This window comes from Urocitellus parryii, chromosome 7 (genome assembly GCF_045843805.1).
Source record: "Urocitellus parryii isolate mUroPar1 chromosome 7, mUroPar1.hap1, whole genome shotgun sequence".
In the NCBI taxonomy this organism is placed as follows: Eukaryota; Metazoa; Chordata; class Mammalia; order Rodentia; family Sciuridae; genus Urocitellus; species Urocitellus parryii.
The window spans coordinates 128,830,870-128,848,173 of NC_135537.1; the positions used below are offsets into that span (position 1 = coordinate 128,830,870).

Consider the following 17,304-nt stretch of genomic DNA (forward strand, 5'->3'; position numbering starts at 1 on the left):
TTACTGTGGGCTCAGTCAGTCCTTGGGAAGCAAATTCTCCCCAAGAAGGCGACCGCTGCTTTGGGCCTGGCTTTGCTGCCATAGCTGATATGCATGTTGTGCTGCATGCATCGCTGCGCACAGAATACCTGAGGCTGCCTTTCCAGAGTTTATTTTGATAGTAGTCTAATCAAGTAGTAGCTGTGGTGATGTTTTTAGAAATACAGCCGGAAGAATACTGGTTCTCGATTCATTTTTCTTCTCCAGTCCACCTAAGGAATATGGGACAGTCATTCCCATAGGGGAGAATGTCCTGTCAGGAAATTATTTCTCCCTGCTAGTTGTCCCTGCTCATGACTTGCTCACCCCATTTTGAGAACTACTGCCTTAAAGTAATGTGGAGAGTCTGTACAGTTATCCCTGTTATTTGAGGGGCCTTGGTTCCAGGGCCCCTATCCGGATCACCCCCGTCAGTTACCAAAATTCTTAGATGCTCAAGTCCCTTATATAAAATAATGTAGTGCAAGCCAATAAAAAAGTGAACAAATGATTTAAAAACAAATAAAAATAAAAAATAAAATAATGTAGCATTTGCATAGAACCTGTGCACAACCTCCCCTATGCTTTATATCACTTCTAGATTACTTATAATACCTAATGCAATGTAAATGCTATTTCAATAGTTGTTACACTGTATAGTTTCGGGAATAATGAGGAAAAAAGTCTGTACATATTCAATAAAGATACAGTTGTTTTTCCTGAAAGTTTTCAATCTGCATTTGGTTGAACCTATGGGTATAAAACCCCATAGAAGGCCAACTGTACATTGCAAGGGTGCTGTTTCTTCTGGTTGGTTTTATTCCACAGGTTTGTGGAACTTTATATATAAAACAGCCATTTGTATACATTTCTAGCATTTTATCACTACACAGTAGTATGAATTGTTAAAACAAAAGGGAAGGGATTTCTGGGTTCCTTTTTTTGTCAGGCTTTTATTTATTTATTTATTTACTTACTTACTTACTTGCTCATTCATTTTCAACACAGTTTTATTGAAATATAATTCACACATCATACACTTCACCCATTTAAAGCATACATTTTAATGTTTTTAGTATGCAATTCAGTTATCATCACAATTAATCTTAGAATGTTTCATTATCCCAAAAGAAACCCTGTAATGAGTTCACTTCCCATTTCCCCCCAGCCCTTGGCAACCCCCTAATCTATTTTCTGTCTTTATGAATTTGCACATTCTGGATATTTCATATAAGTAGATCATACAATAGATGGTCCTTTTTTTTTTAGCGTGGGTGTTGTGTGCTTTTGTGTGTGTGTGTGTGTGTGTGTGTGTGTGTGTGTGTGTTGCTAAGGGACTGAACCCAGGGCTTTATGCATGCTAGGCAAGCACTCTTCCACTGAGGTGCATCCCAAGCACATAGGAGATCTTTTCCAGCTGATTTTTCACTTAACATAATTCAAGGTTTATCCACATTGTAGCATGTGTAAGTGCTACCTTCATTTTAAGGCCTAATAATATCCCATAGTAGTCAATATATCATTTTATTTATGCATTTACCAGTTGATGGACATTGGGATTGTTTTGCTCTTTTGGGCCATTATGGTTCATGCTGTGAATGTTTAGGTCCACATTTTTGTGTGGACATATATGTTTTCATTTTCTCTCGTGCACCTTCCTAGTGGAATTGCTGGGTCTCATGCTGATTTTGACATTTTTAGGAACTGCCGAGCTATTTATTAAAAGACTGTTGGATTTTGCATGTACACCAGCAACATATGAGAGCTGCCATTTCTCATATCCTTATCAACACAGGGCATTGTTTTTTTAAACCATCCTGGTTGAACACTCATTCTCTCATGCTTATCTGTAAAACTTAATCTTCATTTCAAAAATCTGAACAAATAAAAGAGAAATCAATTTTCAGAGTTAAAGTCACAATACTTAAGAAGTAAACTTTAAGCAAACATTCACCTATGAACTTGTGGTTTACTTCTTATAACAAAATTGAAATCTTCCTTGACTGTATGCCCTTAGTGCCCACCAGCTGACTGCAAGCAGGGCCACTGTCACCTTTACTCGTGATAATCTGGCAGTATTTGTTGCGCCTCCAATGCCTCAACCTAGGGCAATTTCATAGCAGATTTGAAAATGAGTAACTTTCAAAACTGAACTATCCCCTCAAAATGAGTCCTTCAAGTTAGCCCGCCTGTCTTATGCATGCCTCCCAAGTTAGCTTCAGAATGATTTTGTATCTTTCCTTAGTTTGGTGCCACTAAATTGCCTTGAATCAAGACAAAAAGTGATAAATAGCAGTGGCAAATACAGAAACTACCTGTACTGCCAGGCGTGGTGGCACACACCTGTAATCCCAGCCACACAGGAGACTGAGACAGGAGGATGGCAGTTCTATGCCAACCTCTGAATTTTTTTTTTTTTTTTTGAGGGACTGGGCCAATGAATGTGTCTAAATTATATGTTTTTGGAGAATGTGGTCTTTTTTTTTTAATGAAAATGATAAAAAATTAAATCTATTAAATCTTCCTCTGAAATTTAACAAGACCCTGTTGCAAAATAAAGAGGATTGGGGATGCAGCTCAGTGATGAAGTACCCCTGAGTTTCAATCCCTAATATCAAAAAAGAAAGGAAGGAAGGGAGGAAGGGACATGCACTGCCAGTTACAATTAAAATCTGGTTTTCAACCTGTGCTTGCTTGTAGCATCCTGCTTTATCCCTCTTCTGGTGGTCAGTGGAACACCTGCACTTGGCCTTGTCAGACCTGCAAAGTGCTGCATAATCCCAGTCCCGGCCTCTTGCTGGCTGAGTTAGAGTTTTGAAGGATGTATATATTTCTTTTTTTTTTTAAATTACTTTTTAAAATTTTTTTGAAGGATGTGTATTTTTCTTAATCATTTCAAACTCATTCCATATCATACAGCAAGTGTATTTTATACACTTTATAAATACAAGAATACATTTTTTACCATGATTGATGGACCTTCAAAACACTATCTGACTCTGGATACTTAAAATTTAAAAATTAACCTCAAAAGTTAATGCTGCTTTCTTCCCCTCTACATTCCCAAATAAATTCCTCATTGTCATATAGAATAGAAACAGGGGACATTGCCCCTTGGACTCTAGTGAAACATTATTAGTCACTGTTCCTGGATGGTTTTTTGGTTGAGAGATGGTAGTACCATTTGTCTCATCATTAAATTGTTTAATACAGGAATGACCATGGTAATTTCCTAATTATAAGGCCATTTTAATATTTTGTGATACTACTTTTGTGTTGAGCTTTTTGAGATTCATTTATGAGTTTTTAAGGTCTTTACTTGACCTCTTTGATGTCACAGATCCATTAAGGAAGTAATTATGTGACATTAGTGCAGTAGAGACAACAGTAGGGACACAGGAGTACCTGTGTCTATAGTGACAATGGTGATATGAGGACCTTAGCCCAAATCTTAGTTTTTCCTTTTCTTTCTTTAATGTGTATGTGTGTGTGTGTGTGTGTGTGTGTGTGTGTGTATACACCAGCAGGCTTGCATGTGGTACCAGGAATTGAACCCAGGGCAGAAAGGAAAGAATCAATAAAAAAAAAACTTGACCTAAAGAATCTTTGTAGCCACCTCTCGGGAATATTAAAGGAGGGGTATGCATTATTTGCTTTACTTCTAATTTAGGGAGACACCTTAAGAAAAGATCATGAAAGTCTTTTAATTATGATTTGGCAAGATGGCATCTAACTTTGAGGAATTCATATTCTAAGCCTTTGCTCTAACAGTGGCCATTTAAAGTTAATGCCACTCTTACCAGAACTTCAGGGTTGATGCTTTACATCAGCCATGATCTGTATCAACTTAATACAAATTGAATTGGTTTAAAAAAAAAAAAAAGCCTGGGCATGGCTTTAGAGGCTCAAACAATTGATGCAAAGTCAATATACCATAGTCTGCAAGATTCTAGTTGTGGGCACACTGGTGGAAGTGACCAGTGACTTCCAGGGAAAAGGCAGTGTGTCCTGTCACAGAGTAGTAGACATTCTTAGTGGTGCTCTCAGCCATCAGAATTGGTTCAGGATGTCATGTTTAATAAAGTTGGACAGCCTGTAATGTTTTAGGGAGATTTACATAACACGCAAATGTTTGTAAGTCAGTAAACTGAAAGATTCACTGTACAAGTAGAAAATTCTCTAATGCCCAGGAAGTGAAGCAGTACTGCATAATGAGTTCACATGGCACAAGGTTCTTAACAGGACTGGCTCCTGACTGATTTCAGCTGAACACGGTTATAGACTGCAGTTAAAACCTGTGATAATCTGGGCAATCCAGATGAAGCATCCGTAGCATGTCTCCAGTATGAGTGCCCCACCTTTCCATCTGCTTGATAGAGCCCAAACCAGAGCCTGGATACTGAAGCTGAGATCTTTACTTGGACTCATTGATGTCCAGATCCATTAGAAGGGAAGTAATAGCCTGGCATATATTTGTTCCTGTTTGGGGATTGGATAGTAGTGCAATGCTTCACACAACAAATGGCCACTAATTTAATAATTTACATGTGGTTCTTTATGTTCCACATTTTTTTGCTTAGAGAATGATATTTTCTTTTTTTAATATTTATTTTTTAGTTGTAGTTGGACACAATACCTTTATTTTATTTATTTTTATGTGGTGCTGAGGATTGAACCCAGGGCCTCGAATGTGCTAGGTGAGTGCTCTACCGCTGAGCCACAACTCCAGCCCAAGAATGATATTTTCTATTTATTTTTTTTCTTTAGATACTGTGGGCATTTTAAAATATAGGGGTAAGGTTTGTGTTTCGAAAAAGCAGATTTATTTAGTTCATCAAAGATAATTCTGAAATTACATTCCAGAAACACAACATCACTTTCTAATGCTTTCCTCCTCCAGAAATGTCATCATGCTTTCTCACAGAGATTTCTGTTATGTTTCATACATAATTAAAGCACATATTAATATACTTGCATCTTTTGTTTGTAAAATCTGTTTTCTAGCCTAATTTGCATATAAACATACTGACTAAAGCAAACATTATACCGAATGCACTATACCTAACCTTTTAAATTTGAGCAAGTGAATATCTTGCCATCTTTGCCATCCTCTGAGAGTTAAGGTGAGGAATGGCCCTGTCTACATCATTGAGATATTAGGTGAAACCCTTGGAAAGATGGAAGGTCTTATACTAATATAGTAGTAATTATTAACTTAGCCACCTTCAGTGTTTTGAACAAGGCAGAGCAAAAAATAAACAGAAGTGTGTTAATATGTTCTTGATTGAAGTATCATGCTAAAGTTCATTTCACAGAGACCAGTTGATTTGCTTTGTTTTCACAGTTCTCTGCCTAGTTTATGTGCCCGTGTTTAAGCTGATCTCTGATCAGTGTGACATTTTCTTCTCCTGTGACCACTTTCTGGATGCTGATTTTTTTCTTTTAGCAGAACCCATTAGCATAACCAGGACTGAGAAGCCATAAAAAGTTGCTGGATGGCAAAATGAAAGGACTGAGGAAGAGAGGCAATTTTTGTGGGTGTCCCCCCCCTTTTCTTTTTTCCCTGAGGACTGGAATAAAGACCTTAGATTAACATACATCTGTTTTTATTTATGTGTGTGTATGTGTGTGTGTGTGTGTATGTGTGATGTCTTACAGGGGGAACTTGAACGGCAGCTTTTGCAAGCAAATCCAATTCTGGAATCATTTGGAAATGCGAAGACTGTGAAAAATGATAACTCATCTCGTTTCGTAAGTTTAAAAGCACCAGAAACTTAATTCCTCAGATTTCTAGTTAAATGTCTACTGTGATTAAGCAAATGAATTGATTTTTCTCTTCCTGTCAAGAAAAGGCAGACGGATGTAGCAAAATTATCTAGTAGCCACATTTAGAAAAAAGGAAATAAAAAAGTAATGGGAAAATAATTTAATCATATTACATAGCAGTATGTAGCCATTTATATTACTGTAACCTCTCTGAACCTGTTTCTTTATCTTTGGTGATAACACCCCTTGTGGGGTTGGTGTGGCAATAAAAGGATGTGCATTTTTGAGTCCTTAGCATAGCAATAGGCATAATAAGTGTTCAATAAACAAAGTTGGTATTAAACATAGTAAATTATCTTTGTCACATCTTGCTATTTCTATAGGATATCAGCTACTAGTAATTCTCATTAGTCATTTTTCTTAGCTATTCAACTATTTCAATTCCTTGAAGATTCTTCTTTTTTCCTCAGTTTGACTAGGCAAAGTCTTTTACCCGAAGATATTATCCTATTATCTGTGAGATTTCAATGTTCAACTATTTCTACTGAAGTTGTTCAACTCAATTCTACTATTTTTCTCATCATCATCTGAAGTATTGATAAAAGTCTTAGAAGGTCAGGAAAAATGAGAATTGAATTTCAATGACTCTTTGGAAGTTTTTGGAAACCTGGTATCATTGTGACATACTTTTAAAAACTGGACATATAAAGTCATGGACTGCATATTAATTTTTTGTAGTGTGGTTTCCCTGTCTATTAGAAGTGACCTAATTATCTCTGAGGACCCAGTGAACACAAAGGTAGCCAGAAACCCTCTATTAATTTTTAAGGCTGTCATAAAAAAGAACCACTGACTGGGTAGATCAGACTGCAAAGACTTATTTTCCCACATTCTGGAAGACAGAAGTCTCAGATCAAGGTATCAATGGGGTGTGGTTTCTTCTGAGGCCTCCTTTCCATGTCTTATAAATGACTGTCACCTCCCTATGTTTTCATAGGGTCTTTCTTCTGTGTGTCCATGTCCTAATCTCTTGTGAGGACACCAGTCTGTTGGCTTAGGATCCAGCCTAATGATCTCATTTTGACTTAATTATCTCTTTAACAACCCCCACTCTAAAGACAGTTTCAACATGTGACTTTTGGGAGAGACCATTCAACCCGCCCACCTTCAGGAGTAGTAGTAGTACAAGAGACTTTTGCATTATAGAAGAAAGAGGTACCTGTTTGTTTAGAATATCATTCATTCCTAGTAGGATAATACCTAAAGATTCACTTAGGATCCTAAGTGCATTTAATAGTTATCTTAACCCAAGTGGGGTAAAGAACGTTCCTGTGTCAGTAGGAAGCACACCAGTGACTTTGGATTTATAAGCAATCTTAGGAAACTGAGCTGCTTTTCATGTCCCTGTCTTTCCCCTGGATCATCCCTGTTGAGTCTGAGCCACAATTAAATTTTAAATTCTTCCTACTAAAAAGCCCTGTGTTTAGTGGCTATGTCATGAGATGGGAGAAACAGTGAGCTTCCAACTTTGGTATGTGAATCTCCATGAAAATTTTCAAGGACTTTTTCATGGAAAATCCTTTTATTTTACCGCATATCAAGTTACCCATGTATTCTGATTTTTTTTATCCCCAAACCACACTCTGAATTCAGAAGAAATCATTTTGTGCCCAGTTGTCTCATTTTTGCCTGGAAAAGATAAATATGTTAAGCCATATTTGTGTCCTTTGGTAAATAATGTAATGATTCTGTTACCAAATGGTAAGGATTTATCTACTTGGCAAAGTATGTTTCTACTCATTAATTTGGAGTTTGGAACAGATATAAAGTATTCTATATTTGTTATCTATTGCTAGTAACAAATGAACTAAAACCCATGGCTTAAAACATTTCATATCTCATAGTTTCTAAATGTCAGAAATTTAGTAGCAGTTTAGCTAGATCGCTCTGGCTCAGCCTCTCAAGACATTGTTGATTAGAGCTGTCATCATAAGAAGTTCTGATTGAGGTTAGAGGATGATTTTCCAAGCTTTCTCAGGTAGCTTTTGGCAAGAGTCCCCAGTTCCTCACACCTGTGGCTGGAAGCCATAGTTCCTCATCTTGTAGGCCTCCCTGCAGGGCTGCTTGAGTGTTCTCATGACATGGCAACTAGCTTCCCAGGGCTAGCGATCCAAGAGAAGGCAAGACAGAAGCAAGACTTGGTATCTTTTATGACCCTGCCTTGGAGGTCATGTACCATCGCTCTTGTATTTATGGATTACACAAACCAAGCCTGCATTGTGTGGGAAGGGACTGTACAGAGTGTGAGTGCCAAAGGTGGGGATCTTGGAGACCATCTTGGGAGCTGGCTATCATGAATCCTTAGCAGGGTCTCCAGCATTGACATATAAGAGCTTTTAATCTACAATTAGCATCACTCTATATGGTTCTTAATTGGTCCCGGGGTGGGGGGGAGCTTCTCAGGGGATGTCTGGAGACATTTTTGTTCAGTTGTGGGGAAGGGCAGTGGTGTGCTCTAGCATCTGGTGTGTAGAGGAAAGGGATGCTGCTAAACATTCTACGATGCACCAGACAGTCCCCACAACAGAGAATTACCCAGCCCTGAGTGTCACTTATGCCAAGGTTTCAAAACTGTGCTCTCAATTGTTCCTTCAAGTTACAGCCCAAACTAAGGTGATAACTTTTTGCAATTATTTACAAAGTAATAACATGAGTTTGACTAATACTTGTTATTTATGCTTCCTATTCCAAAGGTTGATATAAATAATTCTGTTAGAAACCTATTTTACATTCTGCGTTAGGAAGAGTCTTGAGATTGTTTTGTAATCACCTGTAGCAGGAAAAGAGCAAGAATTAGCCATGTGATCTAAGTTCTCAGCCTTTTTCAGCCATGTACCACCTTCCAAAGTGCTTACACTACTATATGATTACCTTTAAATATGCTATAAGTAAAGGCTGATTTTTGTTTCTATAGGAAAAAGATATTTTTTTATTAAGGCAATGTTCTCAGACATAGCTATTCATTCAAACAACAAACAGGGTTTGGGGTTGTGGCTCAGTGGTAGAATATTTGCCTTGCATGTATGAGGTACTGGGTTCGATCCTCAGCACCACATATCAATAAATAAAGGTATTGTGTCCTTCTACAACTAAAAAAATTTTTTTTTAATTCTTACAAGGTCAACTTTTATTGATGTGTATAGTATTTTTTTAAAAAAATGGTTTAGTAGTTGGTTTCTGTTATTATCGTAAAGTTTTAACTATATAACACTCAAACAAGTAGTTGATTTTAGTAGTTTCATTAAAAAAATAGTAATAATTCCACTGATTGAATAATGTCCAGTTAAAATATCCCTTTAGAGTTCTCTATGGGTATTGCTAATGCTTTGGTTCTCAGCAGATTTGGCAGTAACCAATGTTGACTGATTTTTTTAAATTAAATTGTGTGTAATTTTGACTTTTGATTTATTGTGCAGTTCAATTAATTCTTAATTATCTTGTCTTTACCAGGCAACTGGGCTGCTTACTTGATATCTCCACTTGGATGTCTAGTAGATTTCACAAATTTAACATACCCTAAATGGAAATTTTTCTTTTTTTTCCAAATTTGTCCTTTATGTCTTAGGTCAGTAAATGATACCATCAGATCACCCAGTTGCTTCAACTTAAAACACAGCACAGGCCTAGGAAGATAAAATACCTAGGGATCATCTTTGATTCAGCCTTTTTCTCATGGCCCATCTCCCGGCTGGCAGTGAATCCAGTTGGTTTCTAGAATGTGTTTCAAATCTGTCTACATTTCTCCTTCTCCTAACTATCTTGTCTAAAATCCTATTCCAATTTCCTAAATTTTTCCCACCACAGTGTTTTGTATATGTCCCTAGCTGCACTGATGACTGTTGATAGCCCATTACTTGGCTTATGTATTATCTCTGCCATGAGGATGTGAGATCTCTGACAGTAAGGACTTTGCCTTGTCCTCCTCAGTGTCCCTAGTTCCCAGCACCATGCCTCAAACATGCAAGGACATAGTAGGTGTATTTATGCGATTCATTTAGTTAAAATCTGATTGCCTAGTAAGTGCCAGATATTCTTCTAGGCCTGCGGAATGTATCAGTGGGCAAACTAAAGTCCCTGGCCTCTTAGGGCTCACCTTCTTTTTGGCTTTAATGTTATTTTATTTTCATAGTCCTGGGGATCAAACCCAGGGCATGCTAGGCAAGTGCTCTACCACTGAACTCCATCTCCAGTCCTGATTTTAACTTTAATATGTTTTTGATGACATGCCATGATGCAAGGTTGTGCTCACCTCTGAGAGCGTCCGTACCCCAGTTTTAGGAGCATGGGTAGGAGTCATGTGGAAACCAGTGGCTTCATGGACAGGCTGGCCCTTGAATTGGAATTGATGTCATACAGACAGAGTAATGTGATGTTGAAAAATGAATTGTGTGTACAATGAGATTTCATGCAGTCATTATTTACAAGCCACATGCTTGCAGTGAAAATATTTGAAACTATAAACTCCATAAGCTTTAGAAGCCATTTGGTTCCATTTCTTTGATCTGATATAGACAACTAATTTCCTGAAGAATATCTTTTCTTTCAAAGATGCTAGCATATGGTTTGTGTTAAAGGGGGATTCTTTAGGAGAGCATTACCCGTATGAAAATAATCGTTCACAGTTAGTCCTGTTCTCTGTTTATGAGAAGTAAAATGCATTCCAGATGGAGGAGATTTATGTAAAATGAATGTCTCATAATGAAACTTTAAAAACAGGGACTTCAATTTCAAAATGATTGTTTGGATCAGCAGATACATCTCTCCTCAAAGTCTTAATCAGAATCACTTTCTCTGTTTGTACAAATCCTTTTTGTTTATTTTTGCAAACCCACCTATGCCAGTTTCACAATTTCCAACTATTATGTGCCTTTTGATAGATAATTAGGCCCTGATAGTTGTAGTTTGGTAAAGTCTGTAGGTATATCTCCTCCCTCCAGTTTGACTCCCAGGTTATAATGAAAGCAAGTGGGAATTCTCACCCTCACATGCACTTATTAGTAAGTAGACACTAAAAATAAGTGTAAAATTTGTGTAAGGTAAATGTAGCTCAGTTCTAAGTACTCTGCTCAAAGTTTTTTATCCCTCAAAGATCTACCAAAGCACGTGTGATAATATCATAAAGATTATGGTCTGCACCGTAATCTGCAACCAGATCAGAGGCTGCACATAGCTTGGGAGAGCCCAGCCTTTAGCAGCACAGCCTCCTGGGCCTGCCTGAGTCTAAACACTTTGTTTTGCCAGAGTGGGGAGGCTCTGGATATTTCTAACCAGCCAGTCAGTGTCTCTTAATGCCACTCATGTTGCCTCAGTAATTTCTAATATCCATTATACTAAGTAACAATTCACATTAAAACTCATTTTACAAATAACAAAGCTTCTGGTGTGGTTCAGAGATTAAGATAGCTGAAGCATTTAAGGTAGCCATCTGGCCGGCGGATTAAATGCTAGCTAATTACCCCTGGAACGAGTTTTCCGTTTAGGACAAATGGCTGGCTCCAGAATGGAGATGAAAACAAATAATTCCCTCTCTATGCTAAAACATCTTAAAGTAAATTATCAGCTCATATGACAGTTTCAATAACAAATTAGGAAGGGAAAAAACATTTTCAGAATGTGAAAGTAACCTGCATTGCCTCTGTATTAAATCACCAACTAACCGATAATCTAGGTTTAGTTTTTATGGATATGTTGTAATCACCCCAGAAAGCGATAGCAATTCAGAACAAATGAAACTGAATAATCTTATTTTCTTTATAATACCAAAATATTAAATATCCAGGTCGTTCTTTTGCACCTTCTAAATGAAGTGTTAACAATTTGCATTTTAGGACTGGAGGCACAGCCCCTGGGTAAAGAGCCTGCCAGAGTGCAGGAGACCCTGGGTCCCATGGTACATAAATAAATCTGTTTTCTATAGAGGGAGAGAGAATTCTGCTTGTCTTGCTATTCAGAACACTTAGAGTAGATGTATGGTCTCAGTTCTTGTATTGCAACACAGTCAAACTGAAAGTAGAATTAATATTTAATGTTGTATTTTTACCCCCCCTTTTTTTTTTGTCTTTTATTAGTGAGGTTCTGGTTGAATATTCTGAGTACCATAATCTAACCTTTATGAAAATCAAATGTGGAGTGGGTATTTTCAGCAAAAATTAATTAATTCTTAAAGAGCATTTATTTATTTTAAGAGAGAGAATTTTTTAATATTTATTTTTTCAGTTTCCAGTGGACACAACATATTTATTTTTTTAATCTGGTGCTGAGGATCAAACCCAGCACCCCACGCATGCCAGGCGAGCTCATTACCGCTTGAGCCACATCCCCAGCCCGAGCCTTTATTATTAATATGAGAAGGTTTTTTATTTTTTATTTTTTAGTTGTAGGTGGACACAAGGCCTTTATTTTTATTTATTTATTTTTATGTGATGCTGAGGTTCGAATCCAGTGCCTCACTCGTGCCAGGCAAGCACTCTACCACTGAGCCCCATCCCCAGCCCCGAGAAGAAGTTTTTTAACTTACAGATTTTATTCCTCCTCCAAACTCCCCACTAAGGAAAATGAAGAGTCCTATTTGCTCATCTACACAAGTCCTCGACTGTCTCACACTGAAGTGATGTCACATTTTGTGGCCTGCTTCTCACCTAATTTGCTACCATGTCCAACATTAAGGGGACTATTTAAACCCTAGGTTATTTGAGGATTGTCAGTAAAGTCTTTCTCTTTGGTGCTGAAATTTCACTTTATCATATGTCAAAGCCTTTGGCTCTTTTATCTTATAAAATATCTGAGCATAAATGTTGCTTAGCATAGAGGTGATCATTTTTCTACTTTATAAGGTTTTTGTTTTGTTAAAGTGTTTTCAAAACAGAATCAGCTCTAGAGGTTTGGCTTATAACTGAGGCTATTAGTTACTGTATATACTATTTTCAGAGATACTTGCTTCTTTGGGGCTATAGAGAAGAAGCAGAGTGGGAACATTCTCCTTCCTCCTATATCCTAAACTCTGCCTGGCTCTTTTCACTTACTGTAAGGGATAGAGCAACCACAGTTTTGAAAAGTACATTTGGCTAGGGAGCTGGTGAGAAAGTAAGAGACTTCATTTATTTTTCCAAGTAGGTGACCACATGTCTAAATTATTCTGGAACATTTCTTCATAGGTTACCTATTCAGATGGCCCAAACCCTAATTTTCTGCCATTTCTCCTTTGACTCTAACATTTTTTCCTAATTTATAATTTTCCATGAACTAAGGGGAAATTAAATTCACTAAATATAAAATGAATAGCATTTAAGTTTAGTTTTAAAGTTGTTAAGAGTTCAAAGTAATCTGTGTAATAAACTTTGTCTTATGGCCCAAATAATTTTTCTTTTTTTTTAATTTTTTATTTTTTAATGTATTTCGAACTTCCGTTTTATCTAAGATGGTAAAGCAAAAGTAAAGACTTGAAAGTTTAAATAGCTATTCTGAGATATATTCAGTATGAAAGTCAGACAGGTTGGAGAAAGCTGTGTGTTTTACTGGATATAACGAATTTTATAAGAATTAAATGACACTGTATGATTTTGATTAACCTTTCTGCAGTGTTAAAATGAGAAGTTTGAGAAAGTATTTGCTTGGGCAGTTCTGTTTGCAATGTATCTTTTGCAGCATGAGAATAATAACATTGTCTTTTGACTACTGTCTCTTAAAATAGCAGTTCTTAATTAACTCAATGAGGTATTGTATAGCTGATACAGCTGTTTAAAATTTATAAAGAATTTTAACCCTCACTTACAACATCAGGACCCAATTTTAGTTTTTGTGTTTCTTTCTTGAACAGTTCTAACTGTTCTTATGGACTAATAGTTTATTAACTTTGTTCTTTCTTAGGGGTCTTCTAAGGAACAAAGACAAAATATACTTGTTTTTAAAATAAGACAAAATTCATTCTCTTATAATTACCATATAAATCCATTAGACCATTTTATAAAGCAAATATCTGGTATGGAGTATTATTATTTTTTCTGAATCATGAAACATTTTGTTGTTTCATTATCTAAGAAATTTGTTCATCTTTATCATTACCAACTGTACTAAAATAAAATTGATTAGAATAATAAGAATAATGGAATTGCCCAGAAGGATGTTACTATACCTATTACATCAGCCTTTAGCGCTTTTTTTTTTTTTTAAGAGAGAGTGAGAGAGGAGAGAGAGAGAGAATTTTTAATATTTATTTTTTAGTTCTCGGCGGACACAACATCTTTGTTGGTATGTGGTGCTGGGGATCCAACCCGGAACGCACGCATGCCAGGCTAGCGCGCTACCGCTGAGCCACATCTCCAGCCCTAGCTTTTTTTTTTTAATATTTATTTTTTAGGCGTAGATGGACATAACACAATACCTTTATTTTAATGTGGTGCTGGAGATAGAACCTGGGTCGAATGCTCGGCAAGCACTCTACCGCTGAGCCACAATCCCAGCCCCATAAGCCTTTAGTTTTATGTCCAGCTTCTTTCACATGGCATAATGTTTTTTAGTCTAGCCATATTGTTGGGTTCAATCACTGGTTTGTTTTTTTTATTGCTGAATAATATTCCATTGTATGAATAGGCCATAATTTTTTATTTTTACACAGGTTGATGGGCATTTGGTTATTTCTAATTGGGGACTATTAGAAAATAAAGTGGCTATGAATATTTATGTGCAAGTCTGGGTGTACACATGCTTTGTCTCTCTGGGGTAATTAAGGAGTAGGATTGCTCAGTCATATAGTAACCAAGTTTGACTTTATAAGAAACTGGGCAAATTTCTTCTGCAGGAACAGTTTTACATCCTCACCAGGGTTGTATGAGAGTTCTCTGGTTGTACTGTATCCTTGCTGGTCTTTCTTTAAAAGTATAGCCATCCTGGTTGATATGTAGTGGTATTTCATTGTGGCCATTTGAATTTGGATTTCTCTCATTACTCATAAAATTGAGCATCTTCTCTTAAATTTATTGACTTTTTTTTTTTTTTTTTTTTTTGGTAATAGGGATTCAACTTAGGGATGCTTAACCACTGAGCCACATCCCCAGCCTGTTTTTATTTTTTTATTTTGAGACAGGGTCTTGCTAAATTGTTTATGGACTTACTGAGTTGCTGAAGCTGGATTTCTAACTTGCAATCCTCCTGCTTCAGCCTCCCAGGCCACTAGGATTACAGGCATGCAGCACCCTGCCCAGCCCCATTATATTCTTTGATGATGTATATGTTTAAATCTTTCATCTAATTTTTTTACTAGTTTGTCTTCCTGTTGAGTTGTGAGAGGTCTTTTTATATGATGGGAACAAGTCCTTCAAATATTCTTTTCCAGTCTGAGGCTTCTCTTTTCATTTTCTTTACAGGGTCCTTTGAAGAATAGAAATGTTAAGTTTGAATAAATCCATCTTATCATTTTTAAAAATTTGATGGTTTACTCTTTTTACTTTATAAGAAATCCTTGTTTAAAACTTCAGTCATAAAGATTTTCTGTTGTTTTCTTTAGGAAGTGTTATAGTTTTAACTCATGTTTGGATCTATGATATATTTTGAGTTAATATTTTTATATATAATATGAGGTAAGGGTCTATGCTCTTTTTGTTTATTTTGCTTCATTTTGCCCATTTTTCATGCACCATTTATTGAAAATCCTTCATCTATTAAATAACCTTGGCATCCTTATTGAAAATGAATTGACCTTATGTGGATGGTCTGCTTTTGAACTCTGTTCTCTTCTTGTTGTTTATTTTATTTTTTGGTACTGGAGATTGAACCCAAGGATACTTTAATACTAAGCTTCACTAAGTTGTAGTGGGTCTCGCTAAGTTGGGGAAACTGACCTTCAGCTTGCAATCCTCCTGCCTCAGCCTCCCAAATCACTAGGATTACAGGCATGTGCCACCATGCCTGACTCTGTTCTGTTCTGTTAATCTCTATCTCTGTCCTTATACCAATATCACACCATCCTAATAAATTTATAGCTTTTTGAAATCAAGTAGTAGAAGTCCTTCAACTCTGCTTCTCTTTCTCAAAATTGTAATTACTCTAATAAGTCATCTTCATTTTCCCTCAAAGTTTAGAATGAGCCTGTTAATTTCCTCAAAAGGAGCCCTCCAAACCCTCAACTGTTCACGTGGTCATATGGTTACTAGGATCAGCCCTTCTTAACAGTCCCAGAATAAGCCGTCTTGATCATGTTTCTTCATTTTATAAAATGTTTAATTTGGGCTTTAAAGTTATATTTGTGAGTTAGATATATTTGCTTTCTTTTGCTTTTTTTTTTTTTGTACTATCTCTAACAATTTGGGCTTTTCTTTTGCTTTTTGGGGAGTACTATCTTTTACCAATTAGGGTACTCAGTGTTATAAAAACTTTATAAAATGAACTATGAAATAATTACTTTCTTTTTCCCTGAGACAGCTATATAGTAAGGGAGTCAAATGTTCCTTTAAAAAAATGTCAAAACTCTTTCACAAAACCAGTCGAGCATTTTTAAAGAAGTAATTGGTTTTGTCATTATTATTATGGCCTATTTCAATTTTCTCATATTTTTTCTTGAATGAATTTCTATTTTCCTAAGAAATCACCTATATTAATCAGATTTTTGATGAGACTGGAATAGTATTCTTTTAAAGCTATTAAAATCTTCTATCTCAGATCACTTAGTAGAAAAGCTTTTAAAATCTCTAAATGACTAGTGTTCATTACTCTCTTTGTGTTAACATTACTAGTTTTATTTTGTTATAGCCTGGGAAGGTTGTCTTTATCTTATTGTTGATTTTTTGATACTTATTGCAGCTTTTTAAAAAATTTTGAAACAGTATATAAGATCTATTTTGGTAGCCAATTTATGGTTGGGTCCAGGGAAGGACACTTTTTCTTATTATTTCAATAATCTCAGATCATTAGTGTTCTTATTTATTTTCAATTTTCTTTTTTACATTTATTTTCAGGGAAAGTTTATTCGGATCAACTTTGATGTAACTGGCTATATTGTTGGGGCCAACATTGAAACATGTATCCTTTTTCATAATTGCTTTGTCCAAAATAAGGACCCAGTCTTTCCACAGCCCCTCAGCAACCCTGGGTGACGTCATCCCACTGTGCAGGTGAGAAGACTCACCCGGAGACAGTAGGACATGGGCAAAGGCTTTCAGCTACTGCATGTGAACTCGAGTGGTGTGGATATTGTTGTTGATGATTGTTAAAGCCATGTCCCAACCTGTGGGCCCGGGAGGTGGAGAGCCCCATGGCCTGTGTGGTGAGGCATTTAGGTGAGTGTTACTGCAGCTACACAGCAGCTATTGTCATGGTCACTGTGTTTTACCATCTGCCTCTAATCTTAGTAGGATAAACATGTACGCAGCAAAAGAAGCCTTGTAAGATTATGGAGTTAGAGTGATTTAGCTAGAGGAAAAGATAAAATGCCAAGCACAGTGGCACATACCTGTAATCCCAGCAGCT

At 36.5% G+C, this 17,304-nt stretch overlaps 1 protein-coding gene across 2 annotated transcripts in view; it reads left to right on the forward strand.

Annotated features, from left to right (window-relative positions):
• Positions 1-17,304, forward strand: part of Myh10 (myosin heavy chain 10) — a 140,259-nt gene that overhangs the window by 52,619 nt on the left and 70,336 nt on the right. For both annotated transcript variants that reach the window (XM_026390473.2, XM_026390474.2), the window contains exons 6-7: positions 5,677-5,769; positions 16,794-16,857. In XM_026390473.2, the coding sequence (XP_026246258.1) occupies positions 5,677-5,769; positions 16,794-16,857 (157 nt within the window). The remainder of the gene's footprint in view (positions 1-5,676; positions 5,770-16,793; positions 16,858-17,304) is intronic.